This window comes from Myotis myotis, unplaced genomic scaffold (genome assembly GCF_014108235.1).
Source record: "Myotis myotis isolate mMyoMyo1 unplaced genomic scaffold, mMyoMyo1.p scaffold_m19_p_16, whole genome shotgun sequence".
In the NCBI taxonomy this organism is placed as follows: domain Eukaryota; kingdom Metazoa; phylum Chordata; class Mammalia; order Chiroptera; family Vespertilionidae; genus Myotis; species Myotis myotis.
Window position 1 is genome coordinate 13,272,793 of NW_023416320.1, and position 25,212 is coordinate 13,298,004.

Here is a 25,212-nt window from a genome sequence, read left to right on the forward strand (position 1 = left end):
GAGGAATAGCCCTAGCTGGTTTGGCTCAGTGGATACAGAGCGTTGGCCTGTGGACTAAAGGAACCTGGTTCAATTCCGGTCAAGGGCATATGCCCAAGTTGCGGGCTAGATCCCAGTAGGGGATGTGCAGGAGGCAGCCAATCAATGATTATCTCTCATCAGTGACGTTTCTATCTCTCTCTACCTTTCTGAAATCAATAAAAATATATCAGAGAGAGAGAGAGAGAATGAATATGAATGAGGGAGGAAAAGTGTCAAAGATAAAGAAAACTTTTAAAAGTCTCATCTCATTGAAACTTTCCTTTCATTGATAGCACACTTAAAAAGTTGATCAATTCCACTATTCGGCTTCAAATTTAAGTAAGAGTTTTTAAAAAACCTATCCAAAAGTCAAATTTCCTTGAAGTTTTTCTCCAACTGTTGTGGGTAACCAAAAGTTAGAAAATTAATTTTTTTAAGTGTTGTAGTTTAATGGCAAAATAATGAAAAAAATACTTACTTTACTGGAACAAGCAAATCCAGTTCCAAGAGCCGCCAAAATCTCAAGTACAGCTGGAGTAGAGTTGCACTTTACCGTGTAGAATGGCTTGATCTGAGCCACTATGTTCTGCCACTGACTGTGTTTCTTCACAATCTTTCCAAGATCTCCCACAAAAAATGCATTCTTCCCTGTCTATTATGTTCATGAAAAAAAGAGAAACAGTCACAACTACTGAAAACAGAGTACCACTGAGTAGGAAAGAACTCCCTTTTTCCTCCACAAACGAGCCAAAACATGTATTATTTATACACTACATGTAAGGCTTGTGAAGCATTAAGCTAGACTGAACAAAAGGAGAATCTAAACATATTCTTTTTTTTAAATCTGACTCTTTGTTTTGCTATATTGTGGCATATAAAATATTCTGTACTTTGACTTAAAAATGTTATAATGACTTTCTATTTCAGAATTGCCTTAATTTTACTTTTTAGGAGTAGAGGGGATGGAGATTACCTATTTCCTTCCATACTACTGTTTAAAAAGCAAAATTAAATTTAAAATTCCAGAAGTATACTAAATATCAGATAAACCAGAGTAAAATTATCCTTCCTTCAAAAGAAAAGTGATTTTATTAGGGATTCGTGGAAGATCTGTAATGATTTTAAAGCTGTGCCTACTCCTGGAGTAGAGAGATGACTGTACCTGTCAGCCAGAAAATGTTGGTTGGCAGATAAAATAATCTTATCTAGAATATACAACATCCAAATATTGCTTTGAAAGCCATGAAACCATTACTACTGCTATTTTTTAAACATAGTTTTGAAAAACATATATACTACTGAAACATACCAGGAAATAGACATGATTGGAAATTATGGGCTATGAGTGGCAGATATGGGACAGTTGTACTGAAATTATCCCATTCTTACAAGAAATGCCATTTCTAATGTTCTAAAGGCAGATATTTTATTTTTACTTTAACATGGGAAAAAAATCAATTTTAAGTACCAGCAAGAGAAACAAGATATTCAGTTGTAAACCAACCTTCAGACATACAATTAAATAAAATCATTAAGAGAGCACAGCTATTTACTAAATGTGGAATATTTGAGACTGTAAACAAGAATGGATGAAAAGAGAATGTCAAAGATCATGAGAGATTAACTGAAGAGTGACTTCGCTCTACAGATTGAATAGTATGACAAAGTGTGCCGCCCCCCCCCCCCACGAATTTTGATGGCAGGATAAGACAGAAATAAAGGAACTTTGCTGGGGTGTAGGAAGGTGAGCACATCTATAAAAGTTAAGAGGAGATTAGTTTTTTGGTTTTATTTTTCTCTATTTACCTACCCCTAGAAGAACAAGTTTTTTTCATCCTATTACTAAACACTAGTAACATGAAAACAATTCAACAAATTTGGGGAATATGGGAAATTAGCTCCAATAAAAAAGCAAATTCTATCATTAAGGTGATAAACAAAAATAATTCTACCAATAAGTACAAAATAAAAATAAATGATCTTAAGTAGTCAGGAATATGATTTTGTAGAAGCTGACACTAGGGGCAGTAGAGTGTAAGCATTCAATGTAAATTATCAATTCTCTGTCCACATACACAAGATTATCTGGAATATAAATGAAGACCTAGCCCTGGTCAGTGCGGTTCATTGGTTATGGCTTGGGCCCTCAGCACCGCAGGATGGAGCATTCAATTCTCAGTCAAGGGCACAGCAGGGAAAGGGCTATCAGGGAGCATGTTTTTTAAAAAATGTGGGCTGGAAAGAAAACCTCATCCCTACTCAAGGGGAACGGGGAGTGTTAAGGCAACCTAGAAAAAAGACAACCTGGAAAAGTTAACATCTGAACAGGTACTTATTAGATTAACATCTTGGAAATAAAGCATTGGTATTTTAGAATTCAGAAATTTGAGAAATGTAAGACAGCGCACTTACCAGGGTATGTTCATTAACATAGTTATCAATAACATCTCCAAGGTTTGTTCCTTCATCCAACAGGCTAACGAAGTAGTTTGCATCGTCAATAAATCCTTTCATCTCAGCCGTATTCCACAAAGCCGAAAGTCATAAACCAGGAAAAACAAGAGACGGGCCACCAATCCTTATGTCTGGGTCCTTAGAATATGCAACAAACTGCAAAACATAAGTTATTTAAAAATCTGTATTATTTCAGTAGTTACCTTAGTGTATGAGTTGTCAACAAAAGTGTGCTAAATGCTAAATTTAATGAGGACTCTGTATGATCACTCAACTCTTTCAGAAACACTTTAGTGCCATTTTAAAGTATTTTATGTATTTTTATAAAAAGCTCAATATGATGTGACTTTAGAGAAGATAATCCACACATATGCACAATTTATTACACGTCAATATGGTCACCTTATTTACATAAAGTTGCAGACCCAGTCTGTATTAATCATCATCTTATTTTGTAGTTCTTCCATAACACAATTTACTAATTTTAAGTAAAAAAAGCTTGTGAATTAAGTATCTACAGCCAAGAGATTAAAATACTGAGTTTCAATATATTGCCAGCCAGATAACATAGCATGCTACCAGGTAACTCAAATAAATGTTTTCTAAATAAAATGTTAAGAGTAGATGAAAGTTAAGTAATATGTCAGTGGAAGTGGAGGGTGACCTAAGAGGAAATTTGTTACAGACTGTATAGGTCAGGTTAGCAATGTATGTCTCTTATGAGGCAAGCTGATTGACTAGAAGTCAGAAGACCTGGTCCTGGCCCTGTCATTTAACAGCTTTGCAATCCTAGGTCATTTTCTCTAAATTTTAGTTAATGATCTTTACTTCCTCAAAAGGTTGTAGTTAGAGCTAAAATTAAGTTGCCAATTGCCAGAAACACAAAAATGCTATCGTAATTCAAAACCAGGTACAAGCTCAGTTCACTGTCCATCCTAAACCATTCACTGGGAACTGATTTTTAAAAAGGCATCGGAGGCCTGGCTGGGTGGCTCAGTTGTCTGGAGCATTGTCCTGTACACCAAAAGTATACAAAATGTCTAATGAGTACAAAATAAAATAAACCATCTTAAGTAGTGGTGAATATGATTCTATAGAAGGTGACACTAGGAGCAGTAGAGTGTAAGCATTCAATATAAATTGATTTCTGCTCATGGCACATACTTAGATTGCAGGTTGGATCCCAGTCAGGGCACACATGGAAGGGTTCTCTCTCACATCAATGTTTCTGACCTCCTCCCCACTTTCTAAAATCATTAAGATATCCTCAGCTGAAGATTTAAAATATATTTATCACCCAGCTGGTGTGGCTCAATAGTTGAGCATCAGCCCATATATGAACCAGGAGGTCATGGCTCGATTCCCAGTCAGCGCACATGCCTGGGTTGTGGGCTCGATCCCCAATATGGGGGCATGTGGGAGGCAGTCGATGAATGATTCTCTCTCATCATTGATGTTTCTATCTCTCTCTCCCCCTCTTTCTTCCTCTCTGAAATCAATAAAAATATATACCTTAAAAAAAAAAAAAAAAGGCATCACACTAAATCCCATCCCTCTCCAAAGAGCTCTTTCCACTACCCCAGACCTCCATTCTCCTTGGGGCAGCATATACTGACATAAACATTTATCTTTTAAGCTGAATTCACTAGTCCTCAGGTTACTTTAGGCAAGGATTTGTGTGTGTTTTTGTTTTTAATAAATCTTTATTGTTCAGATTATTACAGTTGTTCCCCTTTTTCTCCCCATAGCTCCCCTCCACCCAGTTCCCACCCCACCCTCTGCCCTTACCCCCCCCCCCCACTGTCCTCATCCATAGGTGTACGCTTTTTGTCACTGGGTCAAAGGTCACACACATGGAAAATGTAGCTATTTCCATCCACAACGTGTCCCTGTGCTTGGAAAGGTCTCTCACGACTTGTTCACGTTCTACTCAGAAAGGGTGCGGAGCCACATAACGGCTTTTTAAAATAATGTATTCTCTTATGTTTAAAATTCGCTACCGAAACTGTAGAGAAAGCAACACTACAGCTGCTCTCACCCCTTGGGTGATAGTTGTGTGTGGGGCTTCGAGCTGGTTCCTGGGCTGTCAACACGGTTCCGCCGGCTTCCCAGGGGCCGTTGCAGCCTCACACAGCCTCACAGGGGGCGTCAGAGCCTTGCAGGGGCTGTCGCAGCCTCATGCATTCCACGTTGAAGGTGAAGGTGCGAGACAGAAGCTTCTCTCGCTGTCTCTCCTGCTGCTCCCTTGCGTATCGCCGATGCTGGAAGTTTCTGAGAGCAGTCTGCAGGTGCTAGGCATCATACTTTAACTGGTCAATATGAAGTTTGGCATCTGTCTTTTGTTGGGAGGCTCCTTGCTGGACAAAATCTCCAGGCGTTCCAGCTGGCTGAATATCTGGTATGCTTGCTTGGATTTCGTTTTCTACTAATTGCACAGACTGCTTGTCTGCCGTCTCCCAGCGTCCCATGTGAGACTGAATCTGGTGGACCTGCTTGTGCGTTTGCTGGTACAGTGGTTCCATGTCGCCGGCCCAGCCGGATCCGGTTCCAGCTTCCTCCGAACCTGAGTCTGCTTCTTGAGTGTGTACCTTATGGATGCGAGGAGTTGAAATCTGCAGTCTGTTGGGTTAGGCTGCACAAGCACAGGTGGTTCCTTTTGTGCCACTGGCACAGCTTGGGTGGGGATGTAAATTGAGAAGGGCGGGGTCTCAGAGAATCACCAGGGCGGAGCAAAACAGCAATGGTTGTCGTCAGCATTTCCGTGACTCCTTGCCTCTCTGTGACTCCGCGTCTCTGTGTCCCCCAGTGCCACACCCCCACAGCAACAATGATCCCTGGGAGCAGCTCCGAGAGAAAGCCACCCTCGCTCTCTGACCCATTGCAAGTCAGTCCAGCCTCTCCCCTTAGGGGTCTGGGACCTCAGAATCCCGCCCCAAACAAGCTCAGTGGATTGAAAGCTTGTATCCCCCTCCAACTGAAAAAAAACCACGCATCCAGTTGCAGCCCGCCTGGCACGCGCCTCTGCACCTCCTACTCAGTCTCAATGCGCTTCTTTCTTTCCTTCCAGTTGTAGAACTTCCACTGGGCCAGCTTTCCCATGGTTCTGGATGATAGTTGTTTTGTCTTAAAGTTGGTAGTTGGTAGTTTCAATGTTGTTGTGGGAGGCAGCACGCACAGGTCTATACCTTATGCCACCATCTTGGTTCTCCTCAGGTTTGTGTGTGTTTTTTTAACATGACGTCCACAAATGAAGTCCTTCAGGCAGGATACTACTCATTGTCTTGTACAGATTTCTGGCTGTCGCATTAACAATGGGCATAGACCAGCTCTTGGCAACCTACTTTTAAAATTTGCTCAGCCTTTCTTGAGTCTTTAACCCATTTTCCTCCCGCCAACCCTGTTCTATCCTAGGTCTTCACCATGGTGATGGCCCTCATCCTAGAAGCATACTCCAATGGTTCCCAAAGTGTCAGCTTTCTGGTTGCAACCAAAACAAATTCACCAATAAGCCATAATACTAGTCAAATTTCATGAAATACAAACAATGCTTTGTTTTAAAATTTAAAACACAAACCACCAAGAAGTCAATTACATCCAGTTTAGGTTAGCGGTCACCAACTGGTGGTCCGTGGACCACTGGTGGTCCGTGAGGTCCAGAAGGTTGGCGGACTGCTGGTTTAGGTCATCAAATCTTTCTGAAATAGTAGAAACTGTAACGGTGAGAATATTTTTTTATTTTACCAAGGGAGTTAATAGGGCATATTCACATGAGACCTCATACTTGGGCAGTAAAGTCAAATGGTGGCCTGAACATTCTCTGAAGTTTGTTATACAAGGACTGGTATAAATCTGTGCCCAGAAAGTAAGACATTGTAGGATTGAGGATACATGTTTATTTTCAGCAATGTAACTCTAGCTAGAACATCATTTTAGGGAGATAGTCAACTATGCAGTAAGAGAAACAGAAAATATAAAGGCTACTCATTCAAAAAGTTCAATGGGAAGAAAGGTTTAAGTGTAAGAAGAGTACGGTAGAAACTTCTTGTTAAATTATACCACAAATCTTTCTGGCACAAAGGCTTTCATTTATTCTAGTAACAATGAAAAATAATTTAACCAAGGTCTTTAGCCTAATGTTTCTGCTCATGAGACTCCTCAGTATATTCTACAATTTTTATTTATTTTTGTTAATCCTCACTCGAGGATATTTTTCCATTGATTTTCACAGAGTAGAAGGGAGGGCGAAAGACACAGAGAGAAATATCAGTGTGAGAGACACATGGAATGGTTGCCTCCAGCATGATCCACAACCAGGTGCATGCCCTTGACCAGAATCAAACAAGTGATCCTTCAATTCATAGGCAGATGCTCTATCTACTGAGCCAAACTGACTTAGGGCTATTCTACTATTTATATGTAATATTTACTTGGGAATCTTGAGTTATCAATTATAGACCACCACAGGCTTTTTAATTTTTTAAAGAAGTCTAGCTTTTAGAGTCAGAACAAGATCAATCTTAGTTTCTTATAGCAATAGTGCTTAGGGAAAAGGTAATTTTCCTCTAATGTCAGGATCCTCAGTACTTAGAAAAGATCAGGCCCATTCCATGCAGTCTTTTCTGCTGAATGCCCATATTCTTCAGGGCTTTTCCTAGAGTAGTATGTTCATAGAGATAAGAATGTCCCTCCCCTGCTCCTAACTATTTTTGATCTACATAATCTATACATCCAACTCTCACTGCCTGCTAAACTAGCTTAAATGTAACAGCAAACATTTTTTTTTTATGGCAGTATGCCAGGCGCTGTTCTAAGTACATCATCTATCTAGTATCAATTTTCTTAACCCTTAAAGCCATGACGTTATTAACCTCATTTTACCTTTGAAGACACTGGGGCAAAGAATAACTAATTAGGCTAACTCTAGAGATGCTGATCAAGTCATGTTTAAAGTATGTCTCTTCAGCACACAGGATTCCTTTTCCTGGAAAACCAACACAACAGTTTCTTTTCTCTTTCTTTCTTGATTTCAGAGAGGAAGGAAGAGGTAGAGAGAGATAGAAACATCAATGATGAGAGAGAATCATTGATCGGCTGCCTCCTGCACAACCCCCACTGGGTATTGAGCCCACAACCCGGGCATGTGCCCTTGGCCAGAATCGAACCTGGGACCCTTCAGTCCGCAGGCCGACACTCTATCTCCTGAGCCAAACTGGCTAGGGCAACAGTTTCTTTATTAGAGCTTTAGCATATTCCCATAATAAATTAACCATTTCTCAGATTAAATTCTCACAGTTAATCAATAAATTTATTCAAATATGGTATAAAAACATCTTATCCTGCCTACTCATTCCTAGCCTTTTAACCTTTCTTCATATAAATGTTTTCTACATTTTAACCTTGCTGGCTGTTCCTTCTTTTTTGTCTAATTCTCTCAAGTAAAACCCAAAATTATTTTTTCCTTTTTCATCCACCTTATCAACAGTTTGCATGCAATGTGTACCCAATTTTGACAAATGTGTACACCCCAGTAACCACCACTACTATAAAGATAAGTTCCCTCATGTCCCTTCTGCAATCATTCCCCAATTCCACCTCAAAACGGATCTGCTTTCTGTCTAATCTGATTTTTGTAGAAGTGAAATAATTTTAAACATCAACTGAGGGCACCAAACTGAAACAGTTGGCAAATAATGGTACTACCAACGTGAATAAAAATATTAGAAAATATTCCCTGCTCTAAAGTAAAGATACGATGTTTATAGAGTGACTAATACCATCATTGAAATGGAACTCTCAATTCAGAAGTAACCATAGAAGTAGCTTACCAACCTCTAGTTGACTCACAAAAGGACATTGATAGGAAAATAAAACTCATTTATTATTTTGGCAATACTTGACAAAAGGACCAACGGACTAAACACACTTAAAACACTAAAAGAAACATAGGACATTAATATTATTTAATTTACTTAGTTATACCAAGCATTGCAATAAAATTGTTTATTAAAACCAATACTAATAAAGCCTATACATAACAGATGGTAAATGTGGCTAAGTGAGTTCTGTCTCCACCATCTTCTTAAATGCTCCCTGAAGGTTTTGATATTCTCCTAATTCCTAACCCAGAGTAGGTGCTCAGAAACAGATGGGACAAAGGATTCACAACTCTTAAACTTAGCAATGGTGGTGACAGCAATACACTCCCTTGAAGTGTGTTGGAAAACATGATTCATCTTTCACATTCTTAAAAGGAGCCCAAAACCTTGATTCACAAGCGACCCACATGTAAATGTAAACCTCAGTTGTCAGTTACTGTTAAACACCAGTTACTGTTAAGCACTAAAAGCTTTGCCCAGGGAAAACTAATTCCTCAAAAGAATCTGTAAAACACAAAAACCTTCAGGAGGGAAGTTTGCAATACATTTTGAGCCACCAATGCGTTCTGTTCAAAGTGTCCCTTTGGAAGCCGCCTATTTCCACAACGGAAGAGGCTTAAGTAGAGTTGGATAAAGGCGGGCTTATCTTGAGTCTTTCCTACCCCCAACCTCACTGAAGGATTACTAAAAAGCAGTTCTTAAACATACCTCTACTGTCTCAGAAAAGAACATCTCCATCTTAATTCAAGCACTAAAGAAAGAAAATATTTTGCTAAAATGTTTTCAAGTGACATGTAAAGTTACTTGGTGATGACACATTAACCCAGGATCTGAGACACAAGCATGTTCTAGGCGGCCAAAATGAAATAAGTGTGCGTGTCCTGGGGGGTAAGCAGAGGTTATGCTGTATGCCAGATCTGCCAAGTTAATCCACCTCAATTTTAAACACCATAGGGAATTTCTGCCAAACTTCCCAGTGCTCCAATCCTGAGTAAAATCCCTAACAGACACTGTACCACATTTTATGGCTTGTAAGTCAGAAACAGGACTGGTTTACTGGCTCCAATACAATATAGACCATTACATACTATAGTCTGGTGCTGCTGGATACTGAATTATTTACATTAAACCTGAGAAAATCTACCCCATGTAAATCTTACATTCTCTCCAAAATGCTTTATAACTTAAGAGAAAATTTACTTTTATCAATAGATACTAGGAAGTGTTTTCTTCTCACAAGAGTCTTTAAGCTATTTTCACAACTAAAAACCTTATTTAAACAATATATGGTGAAAGAAAGCTCATCTTATTTTACACTAATACAAGTGGTGTAATCACAATACTACTTTTATAATAAGTAATTTCCTCTTGGATAGCTGGGAAGAAAGAACTGTTTAACATTCCTATACACCTTCACATTGGTGTTTTTTGATAATACTTTTTTTATGAAGAGCTGCCAAAGAAAAATCTCCAAAGAACTGCACACTGCTCTCCCTGGAGCCTTTCATGAGGCAGCTGAGTCCTCATGTTCATCAAAAAGGTAGCTCCAAGAGTAATGGCTGCAGCACTGGGCACTTGCCTTGTTACACACCTGCTACAAAGGCTTCTACAGTTGATTGTACTTCAGAAGAAACTGATACATCTCTCAAATAATCACAAGATAATTCTGGCAGCAACAGCCCACTTGACACCAGGCTGGATGAATATGAGTCTTGGATTTCTGAAGTGAAGACCTCCCTGGAAGTAGAACAGGGAGAGCTGAACGGTTGAAGAGTACTGTTTCAGAGACATCTACTCAGGAAATCCAACCTTAATACATCAACCACTTTTCTAAAAGGACTCTTACTCATTACAAATGAGAACCTGACCTATTTGGAAATTTATACTACTACTATTACTCTGAAGAAGCCCAAGGACACTTCTAACTGTATTGTTTTTTTATTACGTTGGCATTTGATAACTTAGCACTCAGCTCACAGCTTTAAAAATAGACACAATGCTGTCAGTCGCCTCTGCCTTCTACCTCCAAAAGAAAAGTTACTTACCCTACAGAATACCTTTAGAAGTAACTGGGCAAAAGAGTATTAAAAGAGACTTCTAAAAGATGGGTTGCGCACTACAGACGTGAAGCCTGGAGCAGGTAAACCTGCTTAAAAAAAGTAGTTCCAGGACGCTACACTCTGGAACTGGTAGTCTTAGAGGTAATAACAATAGCCTACATTGAGTACTCAGAAGAATCAGGACAGGGTTTGCTTCAACTGACGTAAGAGGAAAGCCAGAAATGGCAATAAGCATCCTTAAAGTTATTTTTCAGGTGATGAGGTTGGAAAACAACTGAGAAATCCTAGAGGAAGAATATAAAGCTGACTGCTTGAATTTTAAGACGGAAAAGAACAAGAATGCATAGAATATATTTAAGGGGGGGTGAGGGAACCCCTAAAAGAATGAACCCAGCAGGCTATATATGATGAAGTACCTGTGCAAAGCTGTCCAATGAAATGCCTCACAATAAATTCTAAAATATATCTTTAATGAGATGAAACATGGGACTTTCACAGCGATATGCTTCTGCATATACAACTGACAAGATTAGGCTCCCTTTTTTAAAAAAAATGTTTGACATGGAAACTAAATCTGTTTCTGGAGGGAATATCTGTTTTGGTAATTAAGATGTGGTAACATTAAAGATAACTACTATAATATAACACGAACAGGAAATACATAACCATATTAACTTCAAGCTCTCCCGGTGCAGCATCGGAAATAACCCTATAAACAGATGTACTTTTAATTACTACTTTGAATATCTTATAGCAGCAGATCTGTCACCTCTCCAAGAGGAAAACTTAAGAATATGCATGTCAGACTTTTCTTTTGTTAATCCTCACTCGAGGATATTTCTCCATTGATTTTTTAGAGAGTGGAAGGGAGAGGGAGAGACAGAGAAACATCGATGTGAGAGACACATTGATTAGCTGCCTCCTGATTGGTTGCCTCCTGCATGCGCCTAACCAGAGGCCGGGCTGGGGAAGAGCCTGTAACTGAGGTACATGCCCTAGACTGGAATTGAACCCGGGACCCCCTGGTCAGCAGTCTGACGCTCTATCCACTGAGCCAAACTGGCTAGGGCATGTCAGACTTTTCTAATCATCATTCTCTTGTTATTTAATAGTTTTATTCTTCTATATGCCCATAAAACAGTAGCTTTACTGTTTTAAACTATAAATGGAATCACTACTGTTTATTATGACTGACTTCTTCTGCTCTACTTTATAATTTTAGTTCATCTATGCGGACTGATGTGACTGGAGTCCATTAATTTTCACTGTTGTGTAGTATCCTACTGTGTAGATATACCACGTTTGTTTATCTGAACTGACCTATAGAGATTACTTCCCATTTTTTGCTACAGTATTTATAAATGTCCAGTACTTATAATATAACTTCTTGCTATTATTTATGTAACCCTCAAGAGTAATTACATAAAAACTGGTGTACACTGCTTTCCAATCTTTATGGCCTTCCCAAAAAGTGCTAGTCAAACTGTGGTCTGCAAACTAGCTAACCGACAAGTTAAGAACCAAGCACTGTGCTATTTTACATGCTGGTGCGAGTCTATTTTGCTGATTGGCAGTTTAAGTAGCATTGGTTTAGGCACCAGAGTCTAAAGCCACATACACAAGAGCAGAATTGTTAAGTTGTTAGTGAAAAATAGTTTTCAAGTTTTTTACTTATTTTACAATTTTTTTCCTTCTTTTTTCTATTTACCTGTAAGAGCTCTTCATGAATTTCAGGATAGCAAATATCTCCTATGTTAAGGATTGCTTAATTATTTGGGGAGTTTTGTTATAGTGTCCATGTTGAACATACTAGGATATCCCATTCTACTTTCCGTCATGCCAAACATGATGAGCTAAGAATATACCATATTTATTTAGGAGCTCTTTATAAACTGGACATCAGAGGACCCTTGCAGTAAAAAAAAAATAGATAATAGAAAGTCATATAGTTAACATAAACCTAATAATAATTTCAGTCTGCATGAGCACATAAAGCCGTAATAGGAAATTGTGTCTTAAGAACATGAAGACAACTAAAGAATTCAACTAGAATATAAAACTGAAAAGTCCTGGTGAAGGCCTGGGGCGGGGAGCAGGAGTGGGCTAGAAGAGGTCAATGGGGGGGGGGGGGGGGGGAGGATAAGTAATACTTTTAACAAGAAAGATTTTTTTAAAAGGAAAAAAAACACCTGAAAAGTCCTTATAATATTATTTTAAAGAAACAGTTGTTTTATTACACAAATCTAAGGAGAAAAAAACCAAAGAGAATACATAATTCGTATGATTATTAATAGATGTTTTACGATTATCATGGCTAATACTGCTCACAATAACAATTATCCTAGAGCAGCGGTTCTCAACCTGTGGGTTGCGAACAATGAAAAGACATCCTGCATATCAGATATTTACATTACGATTCATAACAGTAGCTAAATCACAATTATGAAGTAGCAACGAAAATAATTTTATGGTTGGGGGTCACCACAACATGAGGAACTGTATTAACCCTTTGAGTGCCAACCAATATTCTAGAAACTATGCTAAAATTGCCAAGGCATTTTGAGTAAAGGTTTTTAAAATTTTTCCCCCCACATAAAGCGTGAACTACTAGCATCTAATAGTGACACTGCAGGAAGAGCGCGATAGCGCTCCCCGGCACTCTAGGGGTTAAAGGGTCGCGGCATTAGGAAAGTTGAGAACCACTGTCCTAGAGTGATGCTGTCCAATATAACTTTCTGCGATTGAAATTTTCTTTATCCCTATTCAAAACAATAGCCATTAACCACATATAGCTCCCAAACACTCAAAATATGACTCATGCAACTGAGGAACTGAATTTCAAATTTTATTTAAAGTTTATTTTAAATTTAAATAGTCACCTGCCTACTTGCTACTGTACTAAACAGAGCAGTCCTAGAAGATTCTGTTTTCATAAGAAAATTTTAAACTAAGGACCAAGTCCACACACATTACAGATTACCCACCCCCAATAACTTTGCTCAAGGTAGCAAAGACCAACTCATAAGTTTACAAAAGGCCAGATTGTAAGAGGAAAAAAGGGAACAAAATTCCATAGCAAGTTAAATCCTAAAGAGAGATTGAAATGTGTGCTTACATAGAATAAAAAGACAAAAAGTTTAGAGCAGAATATTCCAAAAGCGTTTATCTTGGCTCCTACTGTTAGTTACAGACCTCCTGAAGGCTAGGTATGGTCTGGGCAGGCTGAACCATCAACCTAATCCTTGCAACTGTATGCTATACAAATATTCAAATATTTTCTATTTATGCCATAATGTTCTTCACAATATTCACTGGATTAAAGAAAAGAATGGCTAACACTGGACTAAAGGGGGCGGGGGGGGGGGGGGAGGAATGGCCAAATCTCTGCTACAGTTAGCTTGTGACAAATTGCTCAAGTGTGCATGGATGACCCTGAAATGGCAGTTAGGAACAAAAATATGTTTCCTACGCCTTTCCAGTATTGAGAGCACTTCATGTGTAACAGCCGCCTTAGACTTACCCTGAATGGCAGCCTAACCTTACCTAAATTTTATAGTTTACCCAATACCACCTTTACTCCTAATTGGAATTGTTTCCAAAAAAAAAATTTTTTTGTAAGAGGGGAGGAAACTTCAAACTCAAAAATTGAAATAAGACCAGGCATAGAGAGTGTAATGAACACACATATTGATAGTCATAAGTCTCTAGGCTCAACTGACTCGTTAACATGCTATTATTCACACTGTGCTTGTATAGAATATATTTCCGCTACTTTTACACATGCAAGGAAGCACCATCAAATACTACTTACTTTATGCATGCCAAGAGGATACACTTACGTTAGAAAAACTGGTCCCTAATTTCAATGATGACAGTTTTGTTCAGCTTTATGGTCAAAGAGCACCAACAACCATTAATGAATGTACTGTTGAATTTGCTTGCATCACAGAATCTTTAAATTACCAAAACTAATGAGTAAATATTTTGCCTTTTCTACTGACAATTTAACAGTGAAACATGAGGGGGAAAAAAGAAAAGTTATATATATATGGCTAATATGCAAAGTGTCCCGTTGGGAGTTCAAACAGGAGAATGGGAGTTCAATCGCTCGCTATGACGGAGTGGCAGGGAACATGGCTGGTGATCAGTGGCGGAGGCAGGGCAGGGCCCTGAGGGAGCTAGGGAAGGGGGAGGCGGGGAACCTGATGGGCATTTCGTCCACCAGGCCTCTAATAGTACTAGTAAACTTATAAAGAACATTTTATTCCCCTAGTTAAAATAATATCAATTTAGGTTGGGCAGGTCCTATTAAGGCACATGTAAGTGAGACAGAGTATGGATATTTAAAACCCTGATGTTCGTATGAAATTTCTACATGAACAAACACATAACAAAGTTAACTGATGATAATCAGGTAAAAAAAAAACTTTAAGCAAATTTTTAAGAGTCAATTTGAACAAATCAATTAATTACATCCTTTTTCCATACTTAGATACAACACATAAGGTATATGCTAATGATTAATTCAATCTGATTTCATCATCAATAGAAACAGTTATTTAGAAGAAAATTTAGTTTTCTGGAATGCAATCTTCAAAAATTTTTCGACTGGGCTAATTTATTAATTATAATCAGAGTTATAAAACTTGAAAATCTAGCCCACGGGAAAAACTGCATCATAAACCCCTAAAGAATTTTCTTTTAAAGACATGAAAAGCCGAAACCGGTTTGGCTCAGTGGATAGAGCGTCGGTCTGTGGACTGAAAGGTCCCAGGTTCGATTCTGGTCAATGGCATGTACCTGGGTTGTGGGCGCATCCCCAGTGGGAGATGTGCAGGAGGCAGCTGATCAATGTTTCTAGCTCTCTATCTCTCTTCCTTCCTCTCTGTAAGAAGTCAATAAAGTATATTTAAAAAAAAAAAAAAAAAAAGACATGAAAAAACTTTTGTACAATTAGCACCCCTTCATTCATCTGAGATATTATTGGCATTAAAATACTTGTCAATCAGGGGAAAAGGAGACATATGTAAAGCTTTAAACAATTAAAAAAAATACTTGTCAAGATATTTTATAGTGGTCATATTTTTTTTCTTTTCATTTATTTATTTCAGAGTTGAAGGGAACGAGAATCATTGATTTTCTGCCTCCTGCACGTCCCACACTGGGTATCAAGCCTGCAACCCAGGCACATACCAACTAGTAATCAAACCATGACCCCCTGGTTCATAGGTCCACGTTCAACTGGGCTTGTGGTCACATGTTATAATATACACATACTCTAAAGAACAGTCTTGAAAGAAGAAAACTTCATTATGTAAGCAACTTACAAAATTTCCAGATATTTACCTCAAAATTCAGATGGTTATCTGATTTAAAAACCTAACTCTGAAGCCAACTCCTAGATCTTAGGCCGCCTGCATAGAAATCCTATTGGGAGTTATTGGAATATTACACGGTTCAAATAGTGTTTATAGTTTAGTTACACAGTCTGCAATGCTACATGCCAAGTATTTTCCATAAAGGCCAGTGTGTTAAGTGCCTTTAATGACTTCCAGTTTTCCAAACAGTATTGTTGCTCCACAAAAAATTAACTTCAGAATTTCATGTCAACTGCTATAAGTTATCTGAGGATATCTTTGGAACATAAAATTTTCTCTTGCCATTTTTATTAATTTTAGCCAAGAAACCTTTGGAGCCTGGCCGGCATGGCTCAATGGTTGAGCTTCAACCTATGAACTAGGAGGTCACAGTTCAGCTCCCGGTCAGGGCACATGCTTGGATTGTAGGCTCTATCCCCAATGTGGGGTGTGTAGGAGGCAGCCGATCAATAACTCTCTCCCATCATTGATGTTTCTATCTCTCTCTCCCTCTCACTTCCCCTCAGGAATCAATAAAAAAAAATAATCTATAATAATAAAAGCATAATATGCTAATTAGACCAGATGTCCTTCCTGACAAAGCTGGGACTGCGAGGGCGTCTAGTGTGTGCGTGTGCGTGTGCGTGTGTATATATATATAAAAGAAACCTTTGCAGCCAGGTATCTTTCTGAATTTAAAATTTTTAAGATTTTAGAATGGTAGTATACTACATATACTTCATATATCATGTAATACTCTACAGGCTATTTAGTCAACACCCTATAATCATTTCTGCAGCAAAACTTAGGAATATTAGCATTGTGTGGTAATAAGATAAAAATGGCCTCAAATCAGCTCAGATTCAGGTCAAGTTTTTTTTTTTTTTTTAAATATATTTTATTGATTTTTTTACAGAGAGGAAGGGAGAGGGATAGAGAGTCAGAAACATCGATGAGAGAGAAACATCGATCAGCCGCCTCCTGCACATCCCCCACTGGGGACGTGCCCGCAACCCAGGTACATGCCCTTGACCGGAACCGAACCTGGGACCTTTCAGTCCGCAGGCCGACACTCTGTCCACTGAGCCAAACCGGTCTTGGCTCAGGTCAAGTTTTTGTTCCCAAATCAGTTTAGGTCCGTTGTTGGCAAACTGCGGCTCTCGAGCCCTCGAGTCACATGCGGCTCTTTGGCCCCTTGAGTGGAGCTCTTCCTAAGCCTTAGGAGTACCCTAATTAAGTTGATAACAATGTACCTACCTTTACAGTTTAAGTTTAAAAAATTTGGCTCTCAAAAGAAATTTCAATCATTGTACTGTTGATATTTGGCTCTGTTGACTAATGAGCTTGCCGACCACTGGCTTAGGTTATATCAAGGAAGCTATAAAATATTTTTTCCCTCAACTTTTGGATTTCAAAATTATATGAATAAGGTATTGTGGACCATCACTTTACAGCACAGCATCAAGTACTGACGTTTCATTTAACATAACATACATTGTACACCTGGGCATAATAAATAAGAGACAGTCACTCTGGCTGCCAGAACCTGCAGATTAAGTAATATCTTTATTCTATCTGTGCCCATCCATCTACACACCCCTTAGGAGAGGGGGAAACTATGGACTTTCCAAGTTCTACAAGATATTAATTTTTCTAAATAGAGAGTACTTTTCTCTGATTTGGTAGTGATCTTATCAGCTCACTGATATCAGCTTCTCAAGGTGGAGAAACATCACTAGAAATATTAAATATAATCACTGTTAAGTTTCCATTATAGCAAGAGACCTGAACTTAAAAGAAATCTAACTTTAATAGAATCTTTCTTAAAACATGGCACTTGTTCTTAAATTTCCACCTTAGAATCTATTTATGACTATGATGTCAACTAATGCCACCTCAGGAAAGTTTTAAATATCCAATCCAACTTGGGGAAAAACATCAGATATGTTGGAAATAGAACAGATGGTTAACAAAAATTAAGAGATAACTGACTTGGTAACTGAGATGGTGGCAACAGTGCTTCTCTTTAATATGCATACATACTACTTGGTTAAAATGCAGATTCTAATGAAGGTTTGGGTGGGGCCAAAATTCCAAATTTCTGTTGTAAGTGATGCTAACAGATGCTATTCCAAAGACCACACACACACACTCAAAGAGAAATCATTTTATCATTTCAGGACTAAAGAAACTTTATATAAAATAAAGAAAATGTTATATAAAAATCATAGCTGTAAAGTAAGCAATTTGCTCAAATTCACAAAGCTATGAGAAACCCTCCAGTCAGGGTTCTAAGTCATTAAATTGTGTTCCCCCCTCTTTAATCTTTAAAAAACCCGCCTTAAATTGTAATTTAAGGTTAATATCAAATGTGTTGAAAAGGTTTGCTTTAAGATACTCTCCCTAATTTGATAGAGCAAATACTTTTGATATAATCTGTTTAACAAGAGAGACTAAACAAACACAAAACTGATACCCTAAGCCAGGGGTGGGCAACCCCTGGCACACATGCCAAACATGGCACACCAGTAACTTTTGCTGGCACGCGAAACCCTCTCTTGTGATCTTCCACTTACAATTTCTTTCTTAATATCAACTTTTTTATTTTTCAGATAAATTCAGTGTAGGTGCATCTTAGATAAATAATTTTACATAACAAGTTATCTTAAAGACCATAGACACGGATTGACGAGAGAGGGGAAGAGCAATTTCTATGCCTCTGCCTTAACTCTCCTTGCCTTCCTAGATCCGACCAGTGTTTTAGTTTCATCCACATATGCTTGTGAATCTTTGTTCTCAGTGATGAATTTTAAGTCTCGTAATAGGAGTAGCCTGATGGATGAAAGTAGTAGCTCGTGCATATCTCTGAAGGTCACGAAATAGAAACCTGATGTAAAATCTCTGTCATCAGTGATGCAGCAGCAAAAGTCCCACTGATAATATCAAACGGAGTCATAAAGTTTTCTGTCGGACTATCAGTGTACATGTATACATTAAAAAATGTATTTTTCATCATCATATACTGTGTTTTTGTCACTCGAATGAATTCTATTATTTTCTCAAGGTTCTTTACATACGTAAACCTTAAGCAATATCAAGTAGGCGTAACATGTTCTCAAAAAATTAGGGTTGGCACGCAGAAGAATTTTGAGTCACAGATTTTTGCTGGTTTTGGCACGCACTCACAAAAAGGTTGCCCACCCCTGCCCTAAGCTTTCCTAAAAATTTCTCAAGTGTTCTTGCCAAGTCTCTGGCCAACTTAAAAACATCCAAATCTCAAAAGCATCTATAAATAGTAGATTTAAAATTTAAACACATGAACCTAGCAACACAAATTTACTAATAAATTCAAACAAGTTTACTGTGGAATTACATTTTTCACAGAGATTTAATTCAAAAATCAAATTCATTAATAGAAAATCAAGTATAGTCAAAACAAAACTACCCCCTGAAAAATCTGCTCAGGTGTACATATATGATCTCCCAGTAAGTCCTCTAAAAACAACCCGTTTTTCCCCAGCAGCTGAGTGTTATATAAAGTTATTTGATGAAAAAGAATATAAACTCTAAACATCACTTTGTCTGGCAAGATGCTCATAACTAGAAAAACAAGAACTAAGATTCACCCCTCATACCCCATGCTCTAGGATATAGGTGCAGTGAGTGGAATAGAGAGCATTTGCTCTGTTTGAATGATGTGATAAACTACTACCCACATCTTAACTTTAAAAACCTCTCTCCAATTTATATTAAAACCTGACTATTAAGATTTCCTAAAATGTAGCTTACAATAAATACGTGTCATGAATCAAAATAAATGCTGTGATCGTCTTTGGTAAACAATGCATATAACTGAATCAGTATACCTCTAATGTCAAGCCTGTTTTAGAACTTTTAAAGAGTTTGAAGAGTCACTGCATTTTAAGAGGTAAATACAACTGCAAGTTTGAAAAAGATCGAGCAAACAGAACTCTCCTTCACTTCAACTTTACAAGATCCCTGCATGGATGTGAAAATACTTACATGGACAAGTTAGGAGATGGAACCCCCCTATCATCAGCTAGGTTCCCAAGGTGGCTCAGCGTTGAAGTCGAACTGCTCTCTATACAGCACTTCTCCTAGGCCTTCTGGGTAGTTGTACACTTGGTCAGAAAGTTCGCCCTAAAGAAGGAAATAAAAGTAGTAGCATTTAATCCTATGTTTAAAAATGTTAGGTTAAATTGACATCCTAACTGCAGAAATAAGTTTTAATAGAATCTATCTATCTATCTATCTATCTATCTATCTATCTATCTATCTATCTATCTAAAAGCCTAAGTGACCAGTACGACTGAATGACCAGAACAACTGGTCGACCAGTCGCTATGACATGCACTGATCACCAGGGGGCAGATGCTCAATGCAGCCAACCTCCCCCAGTCCAGCAGGCCAACCTCCCTTGGTCTCTCCCCTTGGCCAGCAGGTCCTGATCAGCCCGGCCCTGATCAGCCCAGCCCCGATAGGCCCTGATCACTGGCCAGGCCTAGGGACCCCATCCGTGCACGAATTTCATGCTCCGGACCTCTAGTGTTTCAATAATGTCACATTACACAAAGTTTTCAAAGTGTTTACACCACAGTATGAAGTACGTACTCTCTACATAGTAAGCATTTCCAAGCTGCAATAGTACAAAATTCACATAACCTCATGTCATGGTCATCTTACCAAGTATCTTTACCTACTTACTTACTCAGTTTCCAGCCTTCATCTAATTTCATTTTTGCTTTTATTTGTCCTCCAAAACTGAAATTTCTAAGTTGCCTAAAATTTAAGTGTCCAGTACTCTCACCAACCTGATGTGTATGCAAGACTCAGTATGTATAATGTTATAACATGTAGTCTAGAACTACCCAGAACATTTCTCTTACTCTCCAGATTCCAAGTTCTTCTTTGCTTAAAGTATAAAATCCTACTGTATACCAAAACGATAAAAAGACTTTATGACTTAGCTAATACATTATGTGAACTAACTTTTGAGAACTGTCTTATATATTGGGCAATGACCACTAAAGGTTTACCTCCTCATACATAACTTGTCTAAACGTAAGTCACTCTACTATACCAGGAACAACATATGAATGTGAATGTGCTTGGCATACTACAAAATGCTAAATAAGTTTTAGGAATGCTTATTACTTGCTATCATTTAATAGTACAGACTTATATAATCTCTAAGGTAAACCACTAGACCAGACCTATTCATACTTCTATAATTCTGTGGTTGCTACTTTAAATATAACCTGGCAGCATTTGCTAGAAAAGGGCTAAGAAAGAAATCAGAAAAATGGCAAAACTAGAAATTATAAGGACAAGAACCTGAGAGATTTCAGAAGCACTATAGGCATATCTAAAGCATATCTCATCTCAACCAGGATGGTCACTTTTGTAGGAGGTAAAGAAAATGTTCTTTCAATCTACTAGGGTCTGCTCACACTCTCAATGACACTAATGGATGATGAGGCAAGATACTAGCATGTAACAGTGATTATAAGCTTACATTAGACTCCATAACAAAGATTCTGATTCTGCCCACACCATGATAATTTTAAAAATAAACTAAAAAACTCATGCTGGAGACAGAGATGGTTTATTCTCAGTTATTCCAAGAAATAGGATAATTATCCTGACAGAGACATCCTCCCCCCCCCCCCCCCCCATATCTTGCCGCTTTAATGCAACCCAAGAGCAGTGATGTGAAATGCTAAGGCCATTCAAGAATGTTCTTCAGTATGATCTCTAAAAACATTTCCATCTAACTAAAAGATACGAGTAGGAAATGAAGGCCCTAAAGTTTGAAAGGCAGATCTCAACAGAAATAATAAAAAGGGCATGTAGAATAAGAGAACCTTTACATGCAGGATAAATAGAATTATATGTACAGTTAAGATAAACCATGAAAAGTTAGGTAAAATTGTGGAGAAAAGGAGTTAAATTATTCTCATTTAGAATGGTGTGTGTAAATCAGCCGGATCATGTACAACACTGCATTCAAGTTCCTTAACAATTGTTTGAAGAGACTGTCTTCATCTTGGTGAACAGCATTCGGCAGTAGGCCAGTAAGACAAAAAAAAAAAAAAGAAGAAAACTTCTTTCATCACGTTGGAGACACTACCCACAAAAACCTAGTATCACCAAATTACCAATATTTCTCTGAACTCACACTGCCTTTACCAATGACTTTTAAAGTTGTTCTGTGATATTCCCTCCCAAAACCCCAAGCCCCAGTCTAATCATGACAAAAGACCAGATAAACCCAAATTGGAAGATGCTCTACTGGTATCTGGTCAATATTTCTCTGGACTGTCAAGGACATGAAAAACAAACAAAAAAGACTAATTGTCACAGATCAGAGAGTCTGGGGAAGGCAGGACAACTAAATGCAACGTAGTACTTTGGATCGGATCCTGAACAGAGAAAGGACATTAAGAACAGGTGAAAGCCAAAGGAAGTCTGGAGTATAGTCAGTAATGTATCTGGGCGAGAGGTATGCAGTACCAGCTTCTGCACTAAATTTGCAACTTTTCTATAAATCTAAAATTATTCTAAAATAAAGTTTATTTTAAAAAACTAGAGAAAGGATTAATATAGTGGGCAACTACTGAGCAACAAAAAGGAAAAACCTGCTAATAAATGCACCATGAGTATCAAAAATATGCTGAGTTAAAGAAGTCTTTTAAATCAATGCATACAGTGTAATTCCACTTACATACACAAGTTCTAGAATAGACAACACTAATCTGCTAAAAACACAAAAACCAGAATCATGGCTTCTTCTGTGGTGAGAAGGGGATAGCGTTTGAAGAGGCAAAAGAGAACTTTCTGGGGTGCTGGCCATGTTCCACATCTTGGCAGAGGTTTGGATTACACAGCTCTATTATTGTCAAAACTCATCATACGGTATTACTTGAGAGGTGTGCATTAACTATGTGAATTTGACTCTGTGTGTGTGTGTGTGTGTGTGTGTGTGTGTGTGTGTGTGTTTTCTTTAAAGAATAAACAGAATTAGACCCTATTTAACGATATGTGCACACTGAAGCTGGAGCAATGAAGTGTTCAGGCAACTTCAGCTTGCTTTGGTGTATGGGACGATGCTCCAACCAACTGAGACACCCGGCCAGGGCAGCATCCAATTACTTCCAAATATATGGAAAAACATGATGGATTGATGAATGGATAGCAGGATGGCAAATACAGTAAAATGTGAATCTAGGCGAGGGTACAATTCTTTCCCCTTCTCTGGATGTTCGAGGATTTACGAGTTAAACCTGGGCGGCCAGAGGGAAGGTACTGATGACTGCACCTACCAGTAGTCATTCAGGAGCCCATCCACCCCACAAAACGCAAACCCCTCGGGGCTTATCTGTATTCACGACCAGCATCTGCAACTCTTACATTTGTCCAAGGAATTAAAGGATTAGTGGGGCCTTGCTCAAGCTTCTGCCAGGCTCGGTAGCTCTCTCTTCCTCAAGTGTCCTCCCTCGGGTTCCCACCCCGGCTGGGAGTTCAACAGTGGAATCGGGACAGGCCACCAACACATCATAACGTATCCAAGATGCTCCCCGCCGCCGCCCCCAAATCCAGTTAAAACTGCTGAAACATCATCACGGGGCTGCGAACTGCGCACCGGCCCTTCCAGCTTCCCGGACCAGCAGAGCTCGCCGAGCCCCAGAAACCTCCGCTCAGAACGTATCTCGGGGAGAGTTAACACACGTTCCCACCGTGAACGGCTGGCGGTCGCACTTACCGGGACTTGATCAGCCACCCGAGCCCGCCGCGCGCCCTCCCTGCCCGGGAGTCGTGGCGTGGACGGAGCACGAAGCCATGGCGACGGGTCCTCCGGCTCCAGGAGGCGACCCGGGGTGAGTGAAGGCCACCGGGCCCAATCCGGGCGCCGCGGGGGGCGGGGCGGCAGGCCCGAGGCTGCCAGCCGGGGCCAAAGGCCTCGCGCTCGCTACCTGACACCGGGGTTCCCCGCCGCCGGGCCCCGCGTGGCGTCAACTTTCCTCCAGCAGAGGGAGACCGCACGCCCGGCGCCCGTCCTCCCCCGGCAGCTGTCACCGGAGGCCGGCGCGGGCCCGCCCCGCTCCATTCATAACGCCCGGCCCCGGCCCCCGGCGCGCCGCCCGCCCGCCCGGAGAAGGCTCGGCGCCTCTCGGGGTCGCGGCGGCGGGACCCAGGCCCCTCGGGGACGCCGGCCCGGCCCCCCTCCCCGGAAACAGCAAAGCACCACGGGAGAGGGGTGGGGGGACCACGCCGCCCGAGGCGCGGACGACCCCCGGCCGCGAGACCCCCGCGCGCCCCCCGCGCGCACACGCCCCCTCGCCCCAGCCGCTCCGACTCCGCCGAGCGTCCGGAGCCCGCCGGAGGCCCTTGAGGCGCGCCCGCCGCCGCGGCACCGGCCGCCGCCGCCACACACACTCCGCCGTCCGCCATGTTCGAGGCGGCTGGCGGCGGGGATCGCCGACCGGCGGCGGCGGGGCCCAGCCGGGAAGCACCCGGCCGCCCCCCGAGACCGGCACCACGTCCCGGCCCCGCCCGCCCGCCCCCCCACCCCCGGATGGGTACTCACGTGAGATAACGGCCCAAAGAGTCGGGTAAAGCGTCTTCTCTTTTTCGGCGGAATTTTTAAAGAGGGATGTGGTTACCTTGAGCAGAAATACCCAAGGCGGCCTGGGCCATAAGCTGCGGGGACGACGTAGGAGGAAAAGCGCGGCCCCGACACCAGCTGGGCAGCAGTGAAGGCGGCGGCCGACGGAGAGAAACGGGACCCCAGCGCGGGCACGAGGAGGAAGGCGAGGGCCGGGCGGGGAGAGGACTCGGCGTCGCCACACCACAGACAGAGGAGGAGAGCGAGAGAGGATGAGAGAAGGCGGAGGAGGCGGAAGACAAGGAGACCCTGCAGCGGAACGAAGAGCCAGAGAGTGTGGGAAGGCGGTGCGGGCGCCGCCAGTATTTATAGCCGGGGGCGGGGCTTGGTGACGTCACGCCGGCCGGCAGCCGCGCGAGCGGGGCGGGGTTGGCTCGGGCCGGGAGCCGGGAGCAGGGAGCAGGGAGGGGGCGGAAGCGAGAGGGGGCCGCGCGCAGGGCGCCCGGGGGCGGGGCGAGGCGACCCCGCGGGGCAGGTGCCGGCCGCCTGGCGTCTCTCCGCGCTCCCGCGGTCCGCGGGTCCCGGCGGGCGGAGGGCGGAGGGCGGGCGGCGCGAGCCTGGGCGGGCGGGGTCGAGGAGGTGGCTGAGCCGTAGCGCGGCACCGCCCCGCGTCCCCGCCCCTCGGGCGCCTGAGCTCTCGCCGGCGGCGGCCCGAGCTTCGGGAGCGGGGCCTGGCCTCCCGGCGGCCCCGGCGGCCCGTGCTGTTCCGGGCCCGGGGCGGCGGCATGCAAGCACGGCCTGGAGAGGCTGCGCAGGAG

The 25,212-nt window shown here is 41.2% G+C and overlaps 1 protein-coding gene across 7 annotated transcripts in view; it reads right to left on the minus strand.

Annotated features, from left to right (window-relative positions):
- The window catches only part of AZIN1 (antizyme inhibitor 1), a 37,299-nt gene extending 12,569 nt beyond the window's left edge, over nt 1-24,730 (minus strand). For 2 of the 7 annotated variants that reach the window (XM_036337966.1, XM_036337963.1), the window contains exons 1-4: nt 24,377-24,730; nt 19,792-19,929; nt 2,434-2,631; nt 500-673 (exon numbers count right to left, since the gene is read on the minus strand). In XM_036337966.1, the coding sequence (XP_036193859.1) occupies nt 500-673; nt 2,434-2,535 (276 nt within the window). In that variant the 5' untranslated portion in view covers nt 2,536-2,631; nt 19,792-19,929; nt 24,377-24,730. Of the gene's footprint in view, nt 1-499; nt 674-2,433; nt 2,632-4,513; nt 4,774-9,942; nt 10,089-19,791; nt 19,930-23,551; nt 23,667-24,376 lie in introns of those variants that run through there. The other 5 variants (XM_036337965.1, XM_036337960.1, XM_036337961.1 and 2 more) reach the window with 4 other exon arrangements.
- Nucleotides 24,731-25,212: the final 482 nt, after the last annotated feature.